The sequence below is a fragment of the Oncorhynchus nerka genome, unplaced genomic scaffold (assembly GCF_034236695.1).
Source record: "Oncorhynchus nerka isolate Pitt River unplaced genomic scaffold, Oner_Uvic_2.0 unplaced_scaffold_3578, whole genome shotgun sequence".
NCBI classification, from domain to species: Eukaryota; Metazoa; Chordata; class Actinopteri; order Salmoniformes; family Salmonidae; genus Oncorhynchus; species Oncorhynchus nerka.
Genome location: NW_027037716.1, coordinates 1 through 21,771, shown reverse-complemented (window position 1 = coordinate 21,771; position 21,771 = coordinate 1). Strand labels below are relative to the sequence as shown.

Sequence of the window (21,771 nt, the reverse complement as noted above, 5' to 3'; positions counted from 1 at the left end):
GGCACGTTGTGTTAGCTAATCCAAGTTTATCATTTTAAAAAGGCTAATTGATCATTAGAAAACCCTTTTGCGTGGTCTAGGGCACTGCATCGCAGCGCCAGCTGTGCCACCAGAGACTCTGGGTTCGCGCCCAGGCTCTGTCGTAGCCGGCCGTGACTGGGAGGTCCGTGGGGCGACGCACAATTGGCCTAGTGTCGTCCGGGTTAGGGAGGGATTGGTCGATAGGGATATCCTTGCGACTCAAGTGGCGGGCCGGGCGCAGTGCGCGCTAACCAAGGTCACCAGGTGCACGGTGTTTCCTCCGACACATTGGTGCGGCTGGCTTCCGGGTTGGATGCGCGCTGTGTTAAGAAACAGTGCGGCTTGGTTGGGTTGTGTTTCGGAGGACGCATGACTTTCGACCTTCGTCTCTCCCGAGTCCGTACGGGAGTTGTAGCGATGAGACAAGATAGTAGCTACTAATAATTGGATACTACGAAATTGGGGTGAAAAAGGGGGTAAAATGTTATTATAAATAAATTAAATAAAAACTTTTGCAATTGTGTTAGCACGGCTGAAAACTGTTGTGCTGATTTAAGAAGAAATAAAACTGTCCTTTTTTAAACTAGTTGAGTATCTGGAGCATCAGCATTTGTGGGTTCGATTACAGGCTCAAAATGTCCAGAAACAAAGACCTTTTTTTCTGAAACTCGTCAGTCTATTCTTGTTCTGAGTAAATGAAGGCTTTTCCATGTGAGAAATTGCTAAGAAACTGAAGATCTCGTACAACGCGGTGACCTACTCCCTTCACAGGACAACGCGGTGACCTACTCCCTTCACAGGACAACGCGGTGACCTACTCCTTCACAGAACAACGCGGTGACCTACTCCCTTCACAGGACAACGCGGTGACCTACTCCCTTCACAGAACAACGCGGTGACCTACTCCCCTTCACAGAACAACGCGGTGACCTACTCCCTTCACAGGACAACGCGGTGACCTACTCCCTTCACAGAACAACGCGGTGACCTACTCCCTTCACAGGACAACGCGGTGACCTACTCCCTTCACAGGACAACGCGGTGACCTACTCCCTTCACAGAACAACGCGGTGACCTACTCCCTTCACAGGACAACGCGGTGACCTACTCCCTTCACAGAACAACGCGGTGACCTACTCCCTTCACAGGACAACGCGGTGACCTACTCCCTTCACAGGACAACGCGGTGACCTACTCCCTTCACAGAACAACGCGGTGACCTACTCCCTTCACAGGACAACGCGGTGACCTACTCCCTTCACAGGACAACGCGGTGACCTACTCCCTTCACAGGACAACGCGGTGACCTACTCCCTTCACAGGACAACGCGGTGACCTACTCCCTTCACAGGACAACGCGGTGACCTACTCCCTTCACAGGACAACGCGGTGACCTACTCCCTTCACAGGACAACGCGGTGACCTACTCCCTTCACAGAACAACGCGGTGACCTACTCCCTTCACAGGACAACGCGGTGACCTACTCTTCACAGGACAACGCGGTGACCTACTCCCTTCACAGAACAACGCGGTGACCTACTCCTTCACAGGACAACGCGGTGACCTACTCCCTTCACAGGACAACGCGGTGACCTACTCCCTTCACAGGACAACGCGGTGACCTACCCCTTCACAGAACAACGCGGTGACCTACTCCTTCACAGAACAACGAAACCAATATTTACATTTAAATTTCTCCCAACAAACATCGTCATCGAGACGGACGGATATAACTTCCTAGACCATGATGTGACAGCACAGACCTTCTCCCAACAGACATCGTCTGCGGAGACGGACGGATATAACTTCCTAGACCATGATGACAGCACAGACATTCTCCCAACATGGTGTCAGCTGTCACATGACCACAGTGTTACGTAATAAGGTTTATTGTGCATCTCCAACACAGACGAGACATTTCTGGGTGCATTTACAGGCCTTCTGTCAGGATAGGAGTAAGTCCTATGTTTAAGGTTGTAGGTTGTAGAAGCAGCAGGTACGAAGATTTTCATTTATCTGGTGACCAATGTTTCTCCTCAGTTTCTTCCTTTAGTTTCTGTTTCCTGTTTCTTTCCCTTATTAGGTTCTGACCTATCAACCGTTAACGTAACTTGGCAACCAACTTTGGTGCAGCTGTTTTTTTTTCTCTCGCCATGCTAGATGCCTTCATGTTCGTCCAGATTATGTTGAAGCGAATTGAATTCGATTTCAGACTTGTAAGTACTTAAAGAAATCGGTATTTGAATAATCCAAATGTTTCTTGTAATTGATTGAATGACAGTATTGTAGTGAACATGTTCAAAATGTATGATGCCCCTTTGGAACCAGGACTTAACGGTGTTGTCATTAAACACTGGAGGTCAGATTACTTGGTCAGCTACTTGGTCGTCACTTACTTGGTCCTTGGTCCCACTTGTTTGTCTAAACTCATTCTAGTCGTCAGTTACTTGGTCCTCTTGTTTTTCTAAACTCATTCTAGTAGAGTCCTCAGTTACTCGGTCCTCTTGTTTGTCTAAACTCATTCTAGTAGAGTCCTCAGTTACTCGGTCCTCTTGTTTGTCTAAACTCATTCTAGTCGTCAGTTACTTGGTCCTCTTGTTTGTCTAAACTCATTCTAGTCGTCAGTTACTTGGTCCTCTTGTTTGTCTAAACTCATTCTAGTCCAGTCGTCAGTTACTTGGTCCTCTTGTTTGTCTAAACTCATTCTAGTCGTCAGTTACTTGGTCCTCTTGTTTGTCTAAACTCATTCTAGTCGTCAGTTACTTGGTCCTCTTGTTTGTCTAAACTCATTCTAGTCGAGTCGTCAGTTACTTGGTCCTCTTGTTTGTCTAAACTCATTCTAGTCGAGTCGTCAGTTACTTGGTCCTCTTGTTTGTCTAAACTCATTCTAGTCGTCAGTTACTTGGTCCTCTTGTTTGTCTAAACTCATTCTAGTCGTCAGTTACTTGGTCCTCTTGTTTGTCTAAACTCATTCTAGTCGTCAGTTACTTGGTCCTCTTGTTTGTCTAAACTCATTCTAGTCCAGTCGTCAGTTACTTGGTCCTCTTGTTTGTCTAAACTCATTCTAGTCCAGTCGTCAGTTACTTGGTCCTCTTGTTTGTCTAAACTCATTCTAGTCCAGTCGTCAGTTACTTGGTCCTCTTGTTTGTCTAAACTCATTCTAGACGAGTCCTCAGTTACTTGGTCCTCTTGTTTGTCTAAACTCATTCTAGTCGAGTCGTCAGTCACTTGGTCCTCTTGTTTGTCTAAACTCATTCTAGTCGAGTCGACAGTTACTTGGTCCTCTTGTTTGTCTAAATTCATTCTAGTCGAGTCGACAGTTACTTTGTCTAAACTCATTCTAGTCGTCAGTTACTTGGTCCTCTTGTTTGTCTAAACTCATTCTAGTCGTCAGTTACTTGGTCCTCTTGTTTGTCTAAACTCATTCTAGTCGAGTCGTCAGTTACTTGGTCCTCTTGTTTGTCTAAACTCATTCTAGTCGTCAGTTACTTGGTCCTCTTGTTTGTCTAAACTCATTCTAGTCGTCAGTTACTTGGTCCTCTTGTTTGTCTAAACTCATTCTAGTCCAGTCGACACTTCCTTGGTCCTCTTGTTTGTCTAAACTCATTCTAGTCGTCAGTTACTTGGTCCTCTTGTTTGTCTAAACTCATTCTAGTCGTCAGTTACTTGGTCCTCTTGTTTGTCTAAACTCATTCTAGTCATCAGTTACTTGGTCCTCTTGTTTGTCTAAACTCATTCTTGGTCCTCTTGTTTGTCTAAACTCATTCTAGTCGAGTCGACACTTACTTGGTCCTCTTGTTTGTCTAAACTCATTCTAGTTGTCAGTTACTTGGTCCTCTTGTTTGTCTAAACTCATTCTAGTTGTCAGTTACTTGGTCCTCTTGTTTGTCTAAACTCATTCTAGTTGTCAGTTACTTGGTCCTCTTGTTTGTCTAAACTCATTCTAGTCGACAGTTAGTTGGAACTCTTGTTTGTCTAAACTCATTCTAGTCGACACTTCCTTGGTCCATGGTCCTCTGTGTTTGGTCTCTATATCTAGTATTTGCCATAACAGGTAGTTGCCAACATAACGTTTCAGTTATTTCTTGACTTTAAAGTCGAGGTATTTTCTAAGTAAGGAAATTCCAGACGTATCCACCTGACTACTTCCTGGGTCACCATACAGGAAATCAGTGTGAATACGGTCTCTTACCTGTATGACTCGGTATGCGATACCAAACCCCTCTTCGATGTTCTTTCCTCCCAACATCACCTGCAATGTAAATGCAATGACACAGATGTCAGATGTCACCCCATATGATTCAGTATCGGTTAACGACATCAATACGATCTGTTAACAGCACTTAGTACTTAAGACACTACCATTCTGTTTTATGGCCCAAGTGACACGCTCTAGTGCCCTAACTCTCCATCTAGTGCCCTAACTCTAGCTACCATTCTGTTTTATGGCCCAAGTGACACGCTATACTCCCCGTCTAGTGCCCTAACTCCCCCGTCTAGTGCCCTAACGCCCCCGTCTAGTGCCCTAACGCCCCAGTCTAGTGCCCTAACGTCCCGTCTAGTGCCCTAACGCCTCGCCTAGTGCCCTAACGCCCCGTTGAGTGCCCTAACTCCCCGTCTAGTGCCCTAACGCCCTGTCTAGTGCCCTAACTCTCCATCTAGTGCCCTAACTCTCCGTCTAGTGCCCTAACGCCCCGTCTAGTGCCCTAACTCCCCGTCTAGTGCCCTAACTCCCCGTCTAGTGCCCTAACGCCCCGTCTAGTGCACTAACGCCCCGCCTAGTGCCCTAACTCTCCATCTAGTGCCCTAACTCTCCATCTAGTGCACTATTCCCTATCTTTGAGAAGCTTTGCGGGGGGGCTCACCTTGCAGGCTACATCGATCTTCATAGAGCTGGGGCCGAACAGAGTGGGAGGAGTGCTGGAGGAGGCAGAGGAGGTGGGGGCGGAGCTGGATGTTTCACAGTGATGCAGGAACCGAGTCACCTCCAGCTGGAGCTCTATCGTGTTCATGTGTCTGGTTCAGGAAAACCAAAAGGGGGAAATGTCACATGATAGCTGCCACACTAAAGCCTCACTGCCCAGGAGAGATGGCTGCACTACGCAATTAAATCAGTTATGGTCACACATGCTTACTTTACAAGCCCTTAACCAACAATGCAGTTCAATAAATATATATTTAGTAAATAAACTAAAGTAAAAAAATATAATAAAAAAACAAACAATAAAATAACAATAACGAGGCTATATATATATATATATATCAATATACAGGGTACCGATTTACCGAGATCAATGTAATGGAGGGGGTACAGGTTGGCACAGGAAGGACAGATGGCTGCAGATGTAATGGTTCAGTTATGGCCACAGGAAGGACAGATGGATGCAGTATGTAATGGTTCAGTTATGGCCACAGGAAGGACAGATGGATGCAGTATGTAATGGTTCAGTTATGGCCACAGGAAGGACAGATGGCTGCAGTATGTAATGGTTCAGTTATGGCCACAGGAAGGACAGATGGCTGCAGTATGTAATGGTTCAGTTATGGCCACAGGAAGGACAGATGGATGCAGTATGTAATGGTTCAGTTATGGCCACAGGAAGGACAGATGGCTGCAGTATGTAATGGTTCAGTTATGGCCACAGGAAGGACAGATGGCTGCAGTATGTAATGGTTCAGTTATGGCCACAGGAAGGACAGATGGATGGTATGTAATGGTTCAGTTATGGCCACAGGAAGGACAGATGGCTGCAGTATGTAATGGTTCAGTTATTCAGATGGATGCAGTATGTAATGGTTCAGTTATGGCCACAGGAAGGACAGATGGATGCACTATGTAATGGTTCAGTTATGGCCACAGGAAGGACAGATGGATGCAGTATGTAATGGTTCAGTTATGGCCACAGGAAGGACAGATGGCTGCAGTATGTAATGGTTCAGTTATGGCCACAGGAAGGACAGATGGCTGCAGTATGTAATGGTTCAGTTATGGCCACAGGAAGGACAGATGGCTGCACTATGTAATGGTTCAGTTATGGCCACAGGAAGGACAGATGGCTGCAGTATGTAATGGTTCAGTTATGGCCACAGGAAGGACAGATGGCTGCAGTATGTAATGGTTCAGCTATGGCCACAGGAAGGACAGATGGCTGCAGTATGTAATGGTTCAGTTATGGCCACAGGAAGGACAGATGGCTGCACTATGTAATGGTTCAGTTATGGCCACAGGAAGGACAGATGGCTGCAGTATGTAATGGTTCAGTTATGGCCACAGGAAGGACAGATGGCTGCACTATGTAATGGTTCAGTTATGGCCACAGGAAGGACAGATGGCTGCACTATGTAATGGTTCAGTTATGGCCACAGGAAGGACAGATGGCTGCACTATGTAATGGTTCAGTTATGGCCACAGGAAGGACAGATGGCTGCACTATGTAATGGTTCAGTTATGGCCACAGGAAGGACAGATGGCTGCAGTATGTAATGGTTCAGTTATGGCCACAGGAAGGACAGATGGCTGCACTATGTAATGGTTAGTTATGGCCACAGGAAGGACAGATGGCTGCACTATGTAATGGTTCAGTTATGGCCACAGGAAGGACAGATGGCTGCAGTATGTAATGGTTCAGTTATGGCCACAGGAAGGACAGATGGCTGCACTATGTAATGGTTCAGTTATGGCCACAGGAAGGACAGATGGCTGCACTATGTAATGGTTCAGTTTATGGCCACAGGAAGGACAGATGGATGCAGTATGTAATGGTTCAGTTATGGCCACAGGAAGGACAGATGGCTGCAGTATGTAATGGTTCAGTTATGGCCACAGGAAGGACAGATGGCTGCAGTATGTAATGGTTCAGTTATGGCCACAGGAAGGACAGATGGCTGCACTATGTAATGGTTGCCAGCCACAGGAAGGACAGCTATGGCCACAGGAAGGACAGATGGCTGCAGTATGTAATGGTTCAGTTATGGCCACAGGAAGGACAGATGGCTGCACTATGTAATGGTTCAGTTATGGCCACAGGAAGGACAGATGGCTGCAGTATGTAATGGTTCAGCTATGGTTTATATAGCCACAGGAAGGACAGATGGCTGCACTATGTAATGGTTCAGTTATGGCCACAGGAAGGACAGATGGCTGCACTATGTAATGGTTCAGTTATGGCCACAGGAAGGACAGATGGCTGCACTATGTAATGGTTCAGTTATGGCCACAGGAAGGACAGATGGCTGCAGTATGTAATGCTTCAGTTATGGCCACAGGAAGGACAGATGGCTGCACTATGTAATGGTTCAGTTATGGCCACAGGAAGGACAGATGGCTGCACTATGTAATGGTTCAGTTATGGCCACAGGAAGGACAGATGGCTGCAGTATGTAATGGTTCAGTTATGGCCCACAGGAAGGACAGATGGCTGCAGTATGGTCATCATGTCTTTGTGGAACTGAGGTTAGTCACCACCACCTGTATATATACGTGAGGTAAAAAGGTACTTTTCCTGAAGAAAATGTGTTGCAGTCTCACCTGGACACATCACTAGAAGACATCTTCTTTCTGAAGGAGTTAGAGGTGCTCTTCTTCCTGTTATGTGCCACAGGACGTGTTCCCTGTTGCTCCTGAAGGTAGGTTCTGAGGTGCTATGGCCCGAACCAGCCATCTCCGCTGGTCTCCCAGCTGTATGGCCGTAGGACACGACACCGTGGGTGAAGAACCGGATTCACGTCATGGCCGCTCGGACGATGGTCCTGACAGGGAGGGAGGAGAGGAGGGGTGGTGGGAGGAGTAGAGGAGAGGAGGGGTGGTGGGAGGAGAGGAGGGATGGCTGGGAGGAGTTAGAGGAGAGGACAGTGGCGGAGGGAGGAGAGGGTTATTCTGTTTCTAATCAGATTCAGATCTTATTATCTTATAGAAAAGGGGCCCACTGCTACTTAGTTCTTTATTCTAGAGAGGAGGGGTGTGTGGGGGACGGGAGGAGAGGAGGAGGTTCTGAGGGTGGTGGGAGGAGTGGAGGAGAGGTGGTGGGAGGAGTAGAAGAGAGGAGGGGGGTGGGGAAGTGGATAGAGGAGGTGGTGGGAGAGTAGAGGAGAGGAGGGGTGGTGGGAGGAGTAGAGGAGAGGGGTGGTGGGGAGGAGTGGAGGAGAGGAGGGGTGGTGGGAGGAGTCAGATTCAGGATCTTAGGAGGGGGTGGTGGGAGGAGTTCTTTAGAGGAGAGGAGGGGTGGTGGGAGGAGTAGAGGGAGAGGAGGGGTGGTGGGAGGAGTAGAGGAGAGGAGGGGGTGGTGGGAGGGAGTGGAAGAGGTGAGGTGGTGGGAGGAGTAGAGGAGAGGTGGGGTGGTGGGAGGAGTAGAGGAGGGGAGGTGGAGGAGTAGAGGGAGGTGGTGGGAGGAGTGGAGGAGGAAGGGTGTGGGGGGTGGGAGGAGGGTAGAGTAGAGGAGGGTGGTGGGGGGGGAGGAGGTGGGGTGGTGGGAGGAGTGGAGTAGAGGAGGGGTGGTGGGAGGAGTAGATGAGAGGAGGGGTGGTGCTGGGAGGAGAGGGGGGTGGTGGGAGGAGTAGAGGAGAGGAGGGGTGGTGGAGGAGGGAGGAGAGGAGGGTGGTGGGAGGAGTGGAGGAGAGGAGGGTGGTGGGAGGAGTGGAGAGAGGAGGGGGTGGTGGGAGGAGTGAGAGGAGAGGAGGGGTGGTGGAGGAGTAGAGGAGAGAGGTGGTGGAGAGTAGAGGAGAGGAGGGGTGGTGGGAGGAGGGAGGAGAGGAGGGGTGGTGGGGGAGTGGAGGAGAGAGGGGTGGTGGGAGGAGTGGAGGAGAGGAGGGTGGTGGGGAGGAGAGGAGGGGTGGTGGGAGGAGAGGAGGGGTGGTGGGAGGAGAGGAGGGGTGGTGGGGGGAGTGGAGGAGAGGTGGGGTGGTGGGAGGAGGGAGGAGAGGAGGGGTGCTGGGAGGAGTGGAGGAGAGGGAGGGTGCTGGGAGAGGGGGGTGGTGGGAGGAGGGAGGAGAGGAGGGGCGGGGGAGGAGGGAGGAGAGGAGGTGGGAGGAGGTGGGGAGAGGAGGGGTGGTGGGAGGAGTAGAGGAGAGGTGGGGTGGTGGGAGGAGAGAGGAGAGGAGGGGTGGTGGGAGGAGAGAGGAGAGAGGGGTGGTGGGAGGAGTAGAGGAGAGGTGGTGGGAGGAGAGAGGAGAGGTGGGGGTGGTGGGAGGAGTAGAGGAGAGGAGGGTGGTGGGAGGAGTAGAGGAGAGGTGGTGGGAGGAGTGGTGGAGAGGAGGGGTGTGGGGAGTGGAGGGAGAGGAGGGGTGGTGGGGGAGTAGAGGAGAGGAGGGGTGGTGGGGGGGAGGAGGAGGGTGGTGGGAGGAGGGAGTAGAGGAGGGGTGGTGGGGGGAGAGAGGGAGAGGAGGGGTGGTGGAGGAGAGAGGAGAGGAGGGGTGGTGGGAGGAGTGGGAGGAGTGGAGGAGAGGAGGGGTGGTGGGAGGAGGAGGAGAGGAGGGTGGTGGGAGGAGTGGAGGAGAGGAGGGGTGGTGGAGGAGTGGAGGAGAGGAGGGGTGGTGGGAGGAGTAGAGAGAGAGGAGGGGTGGTGGGAGGAAGAGGAGAGGAGGGGTGGTGGGAGGAGGGAGGAGAGGAGGGGTGGTGGGGGAGTGGAGGAGAGGAGGGGTGGTGGGAGGAGTGGAGGAGAGGAGGGTGGTGGAGGAGAGGAGGGGTGGTGGGGGAGGGAGGAGAGGTGGGGTGGTGGGAGGAGTGGAGGGGAGAGGAGGGTGGTGGGAGGAGTGGAGGAGAGGAGGGGTGCTGGGAGGAGGGGGGTGTGGGAGGAGTGGAGGAGAGAGGGGCAGGGAGGATGGAGGAGAGGAGGGGGGTGGGAGTGATGGAGTGAGAGGAGGGGGGTGGGAGGAGTGGAGAGAGAGGAGGGGTGGTGGGGAGGAGTAGAGGAGAGGTGGTGGGAGGATGGTGGAGAGGAGGGGTGGTGGGGGAGTGGAGAGAGAGGAGGGGTGGTGGGGGAGTAGAGGAGAGGAGGGGTGGTGGGGGGAGTGGAGGAGGGGTAAAAGGGAGGAGTGGAGAGAGGAGGGGTGGTGGGGGAGTAGAGGAGAGGAGGTGGTGGGAGGAGAGAGGAGAGGAGGGGTGGTGGGAGGAGTAGAGGAGAGGAGGGTGGGATGAGTAGAGGAGAGGAGGGGTGGTGGGGGAGGGAGGAGGATGGAGGAGAGGAGGTGGTGGGAGGAGTGGGAGGAGAGGAGGGTGGTGGGAGGAGTGGAGGAGAGGAGGGGTGGTGGGAGGGAGCAGAGGAGATGAGAGGAGGGTGGTGGACAGAGGAGAGGAGGGTGGTGGAGGAGGGAGGAGAGGAGGGGTGGTGGAGGAGTGGAGAGAGGAGGGGTGGTGGGGGAGGAGGAGAGGAGGGGTGGTGGGAGAGTGAGGAGAGGAGGGGTGGTGGGAGGAGAGGAGGGGTGGTGGGGAGTGGAGGAGAGGTGGGGTGGTGGGAGGGGTGGTGGGAGGAGGGAGGAGAGGAGGGGTGCTGGGAGGAGAGGGGGTGGTGGGAGTGAGTGGAGGAGAGGAGGGGGTGGGAGGAGTGGAGGAGAGGAGGGGTGGTGGGAGAGAGAGGAGAGGAGGGGTGGTGGAGGAGTAGAGGAGAGGAGGGGTGGTGGGAGGAGTAGAGGAGAGGAGGGTGGTGGGAGGAGAGAGGAGAGGAGGGGTGGGAGGAGTAGAGGAGAGGAGGGGTGGTGGGAGGAGTAGAGGAGAGAGGAGGGTGGTGGGAGGAGTGAGAGGAGAGGAGGGGTGGTGGGAGGGGTGGAGGAGAGGAGGGGTGGTGGGGGAGAGAGGAGAGGGGGGGTGGTGGGAGGAGAGGAGGGGGTGGTGGGAGGAGTGGAGGAGAGGAGGGGTGGTGGGGGAGTGGAGGAGAGGAGGGGTGGTGGGGGAGGAGGAGAGGAGGGGTGGTGGGAGGAGTGGAGGAGAGGAGGGGTGGTGGGAGGAGCAGAGGAGAGGAGGGGTGGTGGGAGGAGTAGAGGGGTGAGGAGGGGTGGGGGGGAGGAGGAGAGGAGGGGTGGTGGGGGAGTGGAGGGAGAGGGGGGGTGGTGGGAGGAGTGGAGAGAGAGGGGTGGTGGGAGGAGGGAGGGAGAGGGGAGGTGGTGGAGGATGGAGGAGAGGAGGGGTGGTGGGAGGAGGGAGGGAGGAGGAGGGGGTGGGGAGGATGGAGGAGAGGAGGGGTGGTGGGGAGGAGTGGAGGAGATGAGGGGTGGTGGGGGATTGGAGGAGAGGAGGGGTGGTGGGGAGTGGAGGAGAGGAGGTGGTGGGAGGGAGTAGAGGAGAGGAGGGGTGGTGGAGGAGTAGGAGGAGGGGTGGTGGGAGGAGGGAGGGAGAGGAGGGGGTGGTGGGAGGAGTGGTGGAGAGGAGGGTGGTGGGGGAGTGGAGGAGAGGGAGGGGTGGTGGGAGGAGAGGTGGGGGTGGTGGGGGAGTGGAGGAGAGGTGGGGTGGTGGAGGAGAGGAGGAGAGGGGGGTGGTGGGGAGGGAGGAGAGGTGGGGGTGGTGGGGGGAGTAGAGGAGAGAGGGGGTGGTGGGAGGAGTAGAGGAGAGGAGGGGTGGGTGGAGGAGTGGAGGGGGGGTGGGAGGAGAGGTGGGGTGGTGGAGAGTGGAGGAGAGGGGTGGGGTGGTGGGGGGAGTGGAGGAGAGGTGGGGTGGAGGAGTGGAGGAGAGGAGGGGGTGGTGGAGGAGGGAGGAGAGGAGGGGTGGTGGAGGAGGAGGAGAGAGGAGGTGGTGGGGAGTGGAGGAGAGGGGGTGGTGGAGGAGTGGAGGAGAGGAGGGGTGGTGGAGGAGTGGAGGAGAGGAGGTGGTGGGGGAGCGGGGGAGTGGAGGAGAGTGTGGGTGGTGGGAGGAGTGGAGGAGAGGAGGGTGGTGGGGAGTGGAGGAGAGGTGGGGGTGGTGGGAGGAGTGGAGGGAGGAGGGTGGTGGGGGAGGAGGAGAGAGGGGTGGGTGGGGGGAGGGAGGAGAGGTGGGGTGGGTGGGAGGAGGAGAGGAGAGGAGGGGTGGTGGGAGGAGTGGGAGAGAGGAGGGGTGGTGGGGGAGTGGAGAGAGGAGGGGTGGTGGGGGAGGAGGAGAGAGGGGTGGTGGGAGGAGAGGAGAGGAGGGGAGGAGGGAGGAGTGGAGGAGAGGAGAGGGGGGTGGTGGGAGGAGTGGTGGAGAGGAGGGGTGGTGGGGGGAGTGGAGGAGAGGAGGGGGTGGTGGGAGGAGAGGTGGGGGTGGTGGGGGAGGAGGGAGAGGTGGGTGGTGGAGGAGTGGAGGAGAGGAGGGGTGGTGGGGGGAGTGGAGGAGAGTTGGGGGTGGTGGGGAGTAGAGGAGGAGGGGTGGATATAGGGAGAGAGGAGGGGTGGTGGAGGAGGAGGGGTGGTGGGAGGAGAGGTGGGGTGGTGGGGGAGTGGAGGAGATGGGGGTGGTGGAGGAGTGGAGGAGAGGAGGGGTAGTGGAGGAGTGGAGGGAGAGGAGGGTGGTGGAGGAGTGGAGGAGAGGAGGGGTGGTGGAGGAGGAGGAGAGGAGGGGTGGTGGGGGAGTGGAGGAGAGGTGGGGTGGTGGAGGAGTGGAGGAGAGGAGGGGTGGTGGGAGGAGTGGAGGAGAGGAGGGGTGGTGGGAGGAGTGGAGGAGAGGTGGGGTGGTGGAGGAGTGAGGAGAGGAGGGTGGTGGGGAGTGGAGGAGAGGTGGGGTGGTGGGAGGAGGAGGAGAGGAGGGTGGTGGGGGAGTGGAGGAGAGGAGGGGTGGTGGAGGAGTGGAGGAGAGGAGGGGTGGTGGGGAGTGGAGGAGAGGTGGGGTGGTGGGAGGAGTGGAGGAGAGGAGGGGTGGTGGGAGGAGGGAGGAGAGGAGGGGTGGTGGGAGGAGTGGAGGAGAGGAGGGGTGGTGGGGGAGTGGAGGAGAGGAGGGTGGTGGGAGGAGGAGGAGAGGAGGTGGTGGGAGGAGAGGAGGGGTGGTGGGAGGAGGTGGAGGAGAGGAGGGGTGGTGGGAGGAGGGAGGGGTGGTGGGAGGAGTGGAGGAGAGGAGGTGGGAGGAGGGAGGGGTGGTGGGAGGAGGGAGGAGAGGAGGGTGGTGGGGGAGGGAGGAGGGGTGGTGGGAGGAGTGGAGGAGAGGAGGGGTGGTGGGAGGAGTAGAGGAGAGGAGGGGTGGTGGGAGGAGTGGAGGAGAGGAGGGGTGCTGGGAGGAGAGGGGGTGGTGGGAGGAGTGGAGGAGAGGAGGGGGTGGGAGGAGGAGGAGAGGAGGGGTGGTGGGAGGAGTAGAGGAGGAGGGGTGGTGGGAGGAGTAGAGGAGAGGAGGGGTGGTGGGAGGAGTAGAGGAGAGGAGGGGTGGTGGGAGGAGTAGAGGAGAGGAGGGGTGGTGGGAGGAGTGGAGGAGAGGAGGGTGGTGGGAGGAGTGGAGGAGAGGAGGGGTGGTGGGAGGGGTGGAGGAGAGGAGGGTGGTGGGGGAGAGAGGAGAGGAGGGGTGGTGGGAGGAGGAGGAGGGGTGGTGGGAGGAGTGGAGGAGAGGAGGGGTGGTGGGGGAGTGGAGGAGAGGAGGGGTGGTGGGAGGAGTGGAGGAGAGGAGGGGTGGTGGGAGGAGTGGAGGAGAGGAGGGGTGGTGGGAGGAGTGGAGGAGAGGAGGGGTGGTGGGAGGAGTAGAGGAGAGGAGGGGTGGTGGGAGGAGTAGAGGAGAGGAGGGGTGGTGGGGAGTGGAGGAGAGGAGGGTGGTGGGGGAGTGGAGGAGAGGAGGGGTGGTGGGGGAGTGAGGAGAGGAGGGGTGGTGGGAGGAGTAGAGGAGAGGAGGGGTGGTGGGAGGAGTGGAGGAGAGGAGGGGTGGTGGGAGGAGGAGGAGAGGAGGGGTGGTGGGAGGAGTGGAGGGGTGGTGGGAGGAGTGGAGGAGGAGGGGTGGTGGGAGGAGTGGAGGAGAGGAGGGGTGGTGGGGGAGTGGAGGAGAGGAGGGGTGGTGGGGGAGTGGAGGAGAGGAGGGGTGGTGGGAGGAGTAGAGGAGAGGAGGGGTGGTGGGAGGAGTAGAGGAGGGGTGGTGGGAGGAGTGGAGGAGAGGAGGGGTGGTGGGAGGAGTGGTGGAGAGGAGGGGTGGTGGGGGAGTGGAGGAGAGGAGGGGTGGTGGGAGGAGAGGTGGGGTGGTGGAGGAGTGGAGGAGAGGTGGGGTGGTGGGGAGTGGAGGAGAGGTGGGGTGGTGGAGGAGGAGGAGAGGAGGGGTGGTGGGGGAGTGGAGGAGAGGTGGGGTGGTGGGGGAGTAGAGGAGAGGTGGGGTGGTGGGGGGAGTAGAGGAGAGGTGGGGTGGTGGGGAGTAGAGGAGAGGAGGGGTGGTGGGAGGAGTAGAGGAGAGGAGGGGTGGTGGAGGAGTGGAGGGTGGGTGGGAGGAGAGGTGGGGTGGTGGGGGAGTGGAGGAGAGGTGGGGTGGTGGAGGAGGAGGAGGGTGGTGGGAGGGAGGAGGAGAGGAGGGGTGGTGGAGGAGTGGAGGGGTGGTGGGGGAGTGGAGGAGAGGTGGGGTGGTGGAGGAGTGGAGGAGAGGAGGGTGGTGGAGGAGTGGAGGAGAGGAGGGGTGGTGGGGAGTGGAGGAGAGGAGGGTGGTGGGGGAGTGGAGGAGAGGTGGGGGTGGTGGGAGGAGTGGAGGAGAGGAGGGGTGGTGGGGGAGTGGAGGAGAGGAGGGGTGGTGGGGGAGTGGAGGAGAGGTGGGGTGGTGGGAGGAGTGGAGGAGAGGAGGGGTGGTGGGGGAGTGGAGGAGAGGAGGGGTGGTGGGGGAGTGGAGGAGAGGAGGGTGGTGGGAGGAGTAGAGGAGAGGAGGGGTGGTGGGAGGAGTAGAGGAGGGGTGGTGGGAGGAGTGGAGGGAGAGGAGGGTGGTGGGAGGAGTGGTGGAGAGGAGGGGTGGTGGGGAGTGGAGGAGAGGAGGGGGTGGGAGGAGGTGGGTGGTGGGGAGTGGAGGAGAGGTGGGGTGGTGGGGGAGTGGAGGAGAGGTGGGGTGGTGGAGGAGTGGAGGAGAGGAGGGGTGGTGGGGAGTGGAGGAGAGGTGGGGTGGTGGAGGAGTAGAGGAGAGGAGGGGTGGTGGGAGGAGGAGAGGAGGGGTGGTGGAGGAGTGGAGGGTGGTGGGAGGAGAGGTGGGGTGGTGGGGGAGGGAGGAGAGGTGGGGTGGTGGAGGAGTGGAGGAGAGGAGGGTGTGGTGGAGGAGGAGGAGAGGAGGGGTGGTGGGGGAGTGGAGGAGAGGAGGGGTGGTGGGGGAGTGGAGGAGAGGAGGGGTGGTGGGGGAGTGGAGGAGAGGTGGGGTGGTGGAGGAGTGGAGGAGAGGAGGGTGGTGGGGGAGTGGAGGAGAGGTGGGGTGGTGGGAGGAGTGAGGAGAGGAGGGGTGGTGGAGGGAGGAGAGGAGGGGTGGTGGGGGAGTGGAGGAGAGGTGGGGTGGTGGGAGGAGTGGAGGAGAGGAGGGGTGGTGGGGGAGTGGAGGAGAGGAGGGGTGGTGGGAGGAGTGGAGGAGAGGAGGGGTGGTGGGGGAGTGGAGGAGAGGTGGGGGTGGTGGGAGGAGTGGAGGAGAGGAGGGTGGTGGGAGGAGTGGAGGAGAGGAGGCAGAGGAGTGGAGGAGAGGAGGGGTGGTGGGGAGTGGAGGAGAGGTGGGTGGTGGGAGGAGGGAGAGAGGAGGGGTGGTGGGAGGAGAGGAGGGGGTGGTGGGAGGAGGAGGAGAGGAGGGGTGGTGGGAGGAGGAGGGGTGGTGGGAGGAGTGGAGGAGAGGAGGGGGCGGTGGGAGGAGTGGAGGGGTGGTGGGGAGGAGTGAGAGGAGAGGGGGGTGGAGGAGTGGGAGGAGAGGAGGGGTGGTGGGGGAGGAGGAGGAGAGGAGGGGTGGTGGAGGAGTGGGAGGAGAAGGAGGGGTGGTGGGGGAGTGGAGGAGAGGTGGGGTGGTGGGAGGAGGAGGGAGAAGGAGGGGTGGTGGGGGAGAGAGAGGGGGGTGGTGGGAGGGAGTGGGAGGAGAGGAGGGGTGGGGGAGGAGAGAGGGGTAGTGAGGGAGGAGGAGAGAGGGGTGGTGGGAGGGAGGAGGGGTGGTGGGAGGAGGGAGGAGAGGAGGGGCGGTGGGGAGGAGTGGAGGAGAGGAGGGGGGGTGGGAGGAGTGGAGGAGAGGAGGGGGTGGTGGGAGGAGAGAGGAGAGGAGGGGTGGTGGGAGGAGGGAGAGAGAGGAGGGGTGGTGGAGGAGGAGGAGGAGGGGTGGGTGGGAGGAGTGGAGGAGAGGAGGGGGTGGGAGGAGGGAGGAGAGGAGGGGTGGTGGGAGGAGTAGAGGGAGGAGGTGGTGGGAGGAGTGGAGGAGAGGTGGGGTGGTGGGAGGGAGTAGAGGAGAGAGGGGTGGGGTGGGAGGAGAGAGAGAGGAGGGGTGGTGGGAGGAGTAGAGAGGATGGTGGGGAGGAGTAGGAGAGGTGGTGAGGAGTAGAGTAGAGGTGGAGGGAGGTGGGTGGGAGGAGTAGAGGAGAGGAGGGGTGGTGGGAGGAGTAGAGGAGGAGAGGGTGGTGGTGGAGGGAGCAGAGAGAGGTGGTGGAGGAGAGAGTAGAGGAGGGGGGTGGTGGGAGGAGTAGAGGAGGGGTGGTGGGGGAGCAGAGGAGGGGTGGTGGGAGGAGTAGAGGAGGAGGTGGTGGGAGGGGAGAGGAGGGGGAGGTGGGAGAGAGAGGAGAGGTGGTGGGAGTGGAGTAGAGGAGAGGTGGTGGGGTGGAGGGAGGAGGGTGTGGTGGGAGGAGTAGAGGAGGGGGTGGTGGGAGGAGCAGAGGAGGGGTGGTGGGAGTGAGTAGGGAGAGAGGTGGTGGGAGGAGTAGAGGAGAGGTGGTGGGCGGAGTAGAGGAGGGTGGTGGGAGGAGAGAGGGAGAGGTGGTGGGAGGAGTAGAGGAGAGGTGGTGGGGAGGAGTAGAGAGAGGAGGGTGGGAGGAGTAGAGGAGAGGAGGTGGTGGAGGAGTAGAGGAGGGGTGGTGGGAGGAGGAGTAGAGGAGAGGTGGTGGGAGGAGTAGAGGAGAGGTGGTGGGAGGAGTAGAGAGATGAGAGGTGGTGGGAGGAGTAGAGGAGAGGTGGTGGGAGGAGAGAGGAGGGGTGGTGGGAGGAGTAGAGGAGGGGTGGTGGGAGGAGGGAGAGAGGAGAGGTGGTGGGAGGAGTGAGGAGGGGTGGTGGGAGGAGTAGAGGAGGGGTGGTGGGAGGAGTGGAGTAGAGGAGAGGTGGTGGGAGGAGTGGAGTAGAGGAGAGGTGGTGGAGGAGTACAGACTAACCATCATGAACTGTTGTAGCTGGTATAGTGTGTGGAAGAGTAGTGGGGGTGGTGGGAGGGAGTACAGACTAACCATCATGAACTGTTGTAGCTGGTATAGTGTGAGGAAGAGTAGTGGGGTGGTGGAGGAGTACAGACTAACCATCATGAACTGTTGTAGCTGGTATAGTGTGGAAGTGTCCCCGTCGCTGTAGCAGTTGACAGGAGGAGAGGAGGTATCGGCTACAGACCTCCAGGCCTGGATCTAGGGTCTCCAGTAACCCCCCTGCAGCATCCCCAGACGACCCCTCTATAGACTAGGCTGTAATACGCCCTCCAGGAACACCTCCTCTGGACATTCCTGAGGGCCATGGAGGGAGACAACTATGAACTCATGTCCCCTTGGAGGGTAATAGGTTCTATAAATAGGTTTCTAATATCTATAAATACTAATAGGTTTCTTAATATCTATAAATAGGTGTAATAGGTGTTTCTAATATCTATAAATAGGTGTAATAGGGTAATATCTATAAATAGGTATAAATAGGTTTTCTAATATCTATAAATAGGTTGTAATAGGTTTCTAATATCTATAAATAGTGTAATAGGTTTCTAATATCTATACATAATAGGTTTCTAATAGGTTTCTAATATCTATAAATTGTTTGAGTATACAGTTCCAGGACAATCGATGCTATCCGGCTCGAAGGACCATAACTCCTTATTTATTTTAATCAGGCAGATCACTTAAATATTTCTTATTTACCATGACAACCTGGCTCCACCTTTTTATACAAATCCTCAACAACAACAACAAATAAAGTAGCATTGACCTTGAAGTTCACAGTAATGAGAGAAGATCTCCGTCACCATTAATAACCTTGACCCTAATCTCTGACCCTGACCTTGCTGAGCAGGTGTTGCCGGGCATCCATCATGTTGTCATGTCTCATGAGGAAGCTGACCAGGGCCAAATCATGACTTCTAAACCCTGATTATTAACCCCTGAACCCTTCATGACCCCTAAACCTTGGACCCCCTAACCTCTGACCCCTGACCTTGCTGAGCAGGTGTTGCAGGGCATCCATCATGTTGTCATGTCTCATGAGGAAGCTGACCAGGGCCAAATCATGACTTCTAAACCCTGATTATTAACCCCTGAACCCTTCATGACCCCTAAACCTTGACCCCCTAACCTCTGACCCCTGACCTTGCTGGAGCAGGTGTTGCAGGGCATCCATCATGTTGTCATGTCTCATGAGAAGCTGACTAGGCCAAATCATTACTTCTAACCCCTGATTATTAACCCTAAACCTTGACCCCTAACCTCTGACCCCTGACCTTGCTGAGTAGGTGCTGCAGGGCATCCTTCATGTTGTCGGTCTCATCAGGAAGGAGACCAGAGCTAGTGAGTCCCGTAGCTGACAGGAAAAATAAGCTCTCTTGATACAGGCTGTTACCCTGATCTCTGAACCTCTCTGGCCAGTCCACTGATCCTCCAGGCTCACAAAGAAAAGCCTCCCCAAGCTCCCCACCACAGGATGTCCTCGCTGAAAGACTGATACACAGAGCGAGAGAGAGAGAGAAAGCGAAAGAGAGGGAGACAGACTGAGAGGAGACAGAGACAGAGAGGAGACAGAGACAGAGAGGGAGACAGAGACAGAGAGGGAGACAGAGAGGGAGACAGAGAGGGAGACAGAGAGGGAGACAGAGAGGGAGACAGAGAGGGAGACAGAGACAGAGAGGGAGACAGAGACAGAGAGGGAGACAGAGACAGAGAGGGAGACAGAGACGTAGAGGGAGACAGAGACAGAGACAGAGAGGGAGACAGAGACAGAGAGGGAGACAGAGACGTAGAGGGAGACAGAGACAGAGAGGGAGACAGAGACAGAGGAGACAGAGACAGAGAGGGAGACAGAGACAGAGAGGGAGACAGAGACGTAGAGGGAGACAGAGACAGAGAGATGGCGTGAGAGATAGAGAGCGAGACACAAAGAAACACACACACACACACACACACACACAGTGAATGATGGTAGAATAACAGAAAACGAGGGTGGTTGGTTGCCTAGTTGATCTGCAGTGTTACATAATATCTCTTTATAGAGGGCGGTTGGTTGCCTAGTTGATCTGCAGTGTTACATAATATATCTTTATACGAGGGCGGTCGGTTGCCTAGTTGATCTGCAGTGTTACATAATATCTCTTTATACGAGGGCGGTCGGTTGCCTAGTTGATCTGCAGTGTTACATAATATCTCTTTATATCCAGATCAACCGGTTTCTATTTATAGACCTTTATTTAACGAGGCAAGACCTTTATTTAACGAGGCAAGACCTTTATTTAACGAGGCAAGACCTTTATTTAACGAGGCAAGACCTTTATTTAACGAGGCAAGACCTTTATTTAACGAGGCAAGACCTTTATTTAACGAGGCAAGTCAGTTAAGAACAAATTCTTATTGACAATGACGGCCCTAGGAACAGTGGGGTTAACTGCCTTGTTCAGGGGGCAGAACGACAGATTTTTACCTTGTCGGGGATTCGATCTAGCAACCTTTCGGTTACTAGTCCAACGCTCTCACCTGCTATACTGAACGAAAATTTAACAAAAAAATGAACGCAACACGAAACAATTTCAAAGATTTTACCGAGTTACAATTCATATGAGGAAATCAGTCAATTAAAATAAATTCATGAGGTCCCTAATCTATGGATTTCACATGACTGGGATTATAGATATACTATGTCGGTCTCAGAGCTTGGGGTGTGGATCAGAAAGACAGTCAGTATCTGGTGTGACCACCATTAGCCTCATGCAGTGGGACACGTCTCATTCACACAGAGTTGATCAGGCTGTTGATTGTGGCCTGTGGAATGTTGCCCCACTCCTCTTCAATGGCTGTGGAATGTTGTCCCACTCCTCTTCAATGGCTGTGGAATGTTGCCCCACTACTCTTCAATGGCTGTGGAATGTTGTCCCCACTCCTCTTCAATGGCTGTGGAATGTCGTCCCCACTCCTCTTCAATGGCTGTGGAATGTTGTCCCCACTCCTCTTCAATGGCTGTGGAATGTCGTCCCCACTCCTCTTCAATGGCTGTGGAATGTTGTCCCACTCCTCTTCAATGGCTGTGGAATGTCGTCCCCACTCCTCTTCAATGGCTGTGGAATGTTGTCCCCACTCCTCTTCAATGGCTGTGGAATGTCGTCCCCACTCCTCTTCAATGGCTGTGGAATGTTGTCCCACTCCTCTTCAATGGCTGTGGAATGTCGTCCCACTCCTCTTCAATGGCTGTGGAATGTCGTCCCCACTCCTCTTCAATGGCTGTGGAATGTTGTCCCCACTCCTCTTCAATGGCTGTGGAATGTTGTCCCCACTCCTCTTCAATGGCTGTGGAATGTTGTCCCCACTCCTCTTCAACGGCTGTGGGAAGTTGTCCCCACTCCTCTTCAATGGCTGTGGAATGTTGTCCCCACTCCTCTTCAATGGCTGTGGAATGTTGTCCCCACTCCTCTTCAATGGCTGTGGGAAGTTGTCCCCACTAAGACTAGGTCTACTGTGGGAACGTTAAGACCTAAGACTAGGTCTAATGTGGGAACGTTAAGACTAGGTCTACTGTGGGAACGTTAAGACTAGGTCTAATGTGGGAACGTTAAGACTAGGTCTAATGTGGGAACGTTAAGACTAGGTCTACTGTGGGAACGTTAAGACTAGGTCTACTGTGGGAACGTTAAGACTAGGTCTACTGTGGGAACATTAAGACTAGGTCTACTGTGGGAACGTTAAGACTAGGTCTAATGTGGGAACGTTAAGACTAGGTCTAATGTGGGAACATTAAGATCTAAGACTAGGTCTACTGTGGGAACGTTAAGACTAGGTCTATTTTGGGAACGTTAAGATCTAAGACTAGGTCTAATGTAGAAACGTTAAGACTAGGTCTATTTTGGGAACGTTAAGATCTAAGACTAGGTCTAATGTGGGAACGTTAAGACTAGGTCTACTGGGGAACGTTAAGACTAGGTCTACTGTGGGAAACGTTAAGACTAGGTCTAATGTAAACGTTAAGACTAGGTCTACTGTGGGAACGTTAAGACTAGGTCTACTGTGGGAACATTAAGACTAGGTCTACTGTGGGAACGTTAAGACTAGGTCTAATGTGGGAACGTTAAGACTAGGTCTAATGTGGGAACATTAAGATCTAAGACTAGGTCTAATGTGGGAACATTAAGATCTAAGACTAGGTCTACTGTGGGAACGTTAAGACTAGGTCTATTTTGGGAACGTTAAGATCTAAGACAGGTCTAATGTGGGAACGTTAAGACTAGGTCTATTTTGGGGAACGTTAAGATCTAAGACTAGGTCTAATGTGAACGTTAAGACTAGGGCTAATGTGGGAACGTTAAGACTAGGTCTACTGGGGAAACGTTAAGACTAGGTCTACTGGGAACGTTAAGACCTAAGACTAGGTCTACTGTGGGAACGTTAAGACTAGGTCTACTGTGGGGAACGTTAAGACTAGGTCTGTCAGGGGAACGTTAAGACTAGGTCTATCAGGGAATCACAAGACTAGGTCTACTGTGG

General features: G+C 55.3%; 1 protein-coding gene across 1 annotated transcript; it reads right to left on the bottom strand.

Annotated features, from left to right (window-relative positions):
* Positions 1-4,160: 4,160 nt before the first annotated feature.
* LOC135566721 (zinc finger FYVE domain-containing protein 26-like) lies at positions 4,161-7,607 on the bottom strand (the record flags this gene model as incomplete). Its single annotated transcript, XM_065014352.1, has 3 exons — positions 7,551-7,607; positions 4,888-5,038; positions 4,161-4,274 (listed from the first exon to the last, which is right to left on the bottom strand). Coding segments are annotated over exons 1-3 (288 nt in total), but the record flags the coding sequence as incomplete, so codon positions are not given.
* Between the last annotated feature and the right edge of the window lie 14,164 nt (positions 7,608-21,771).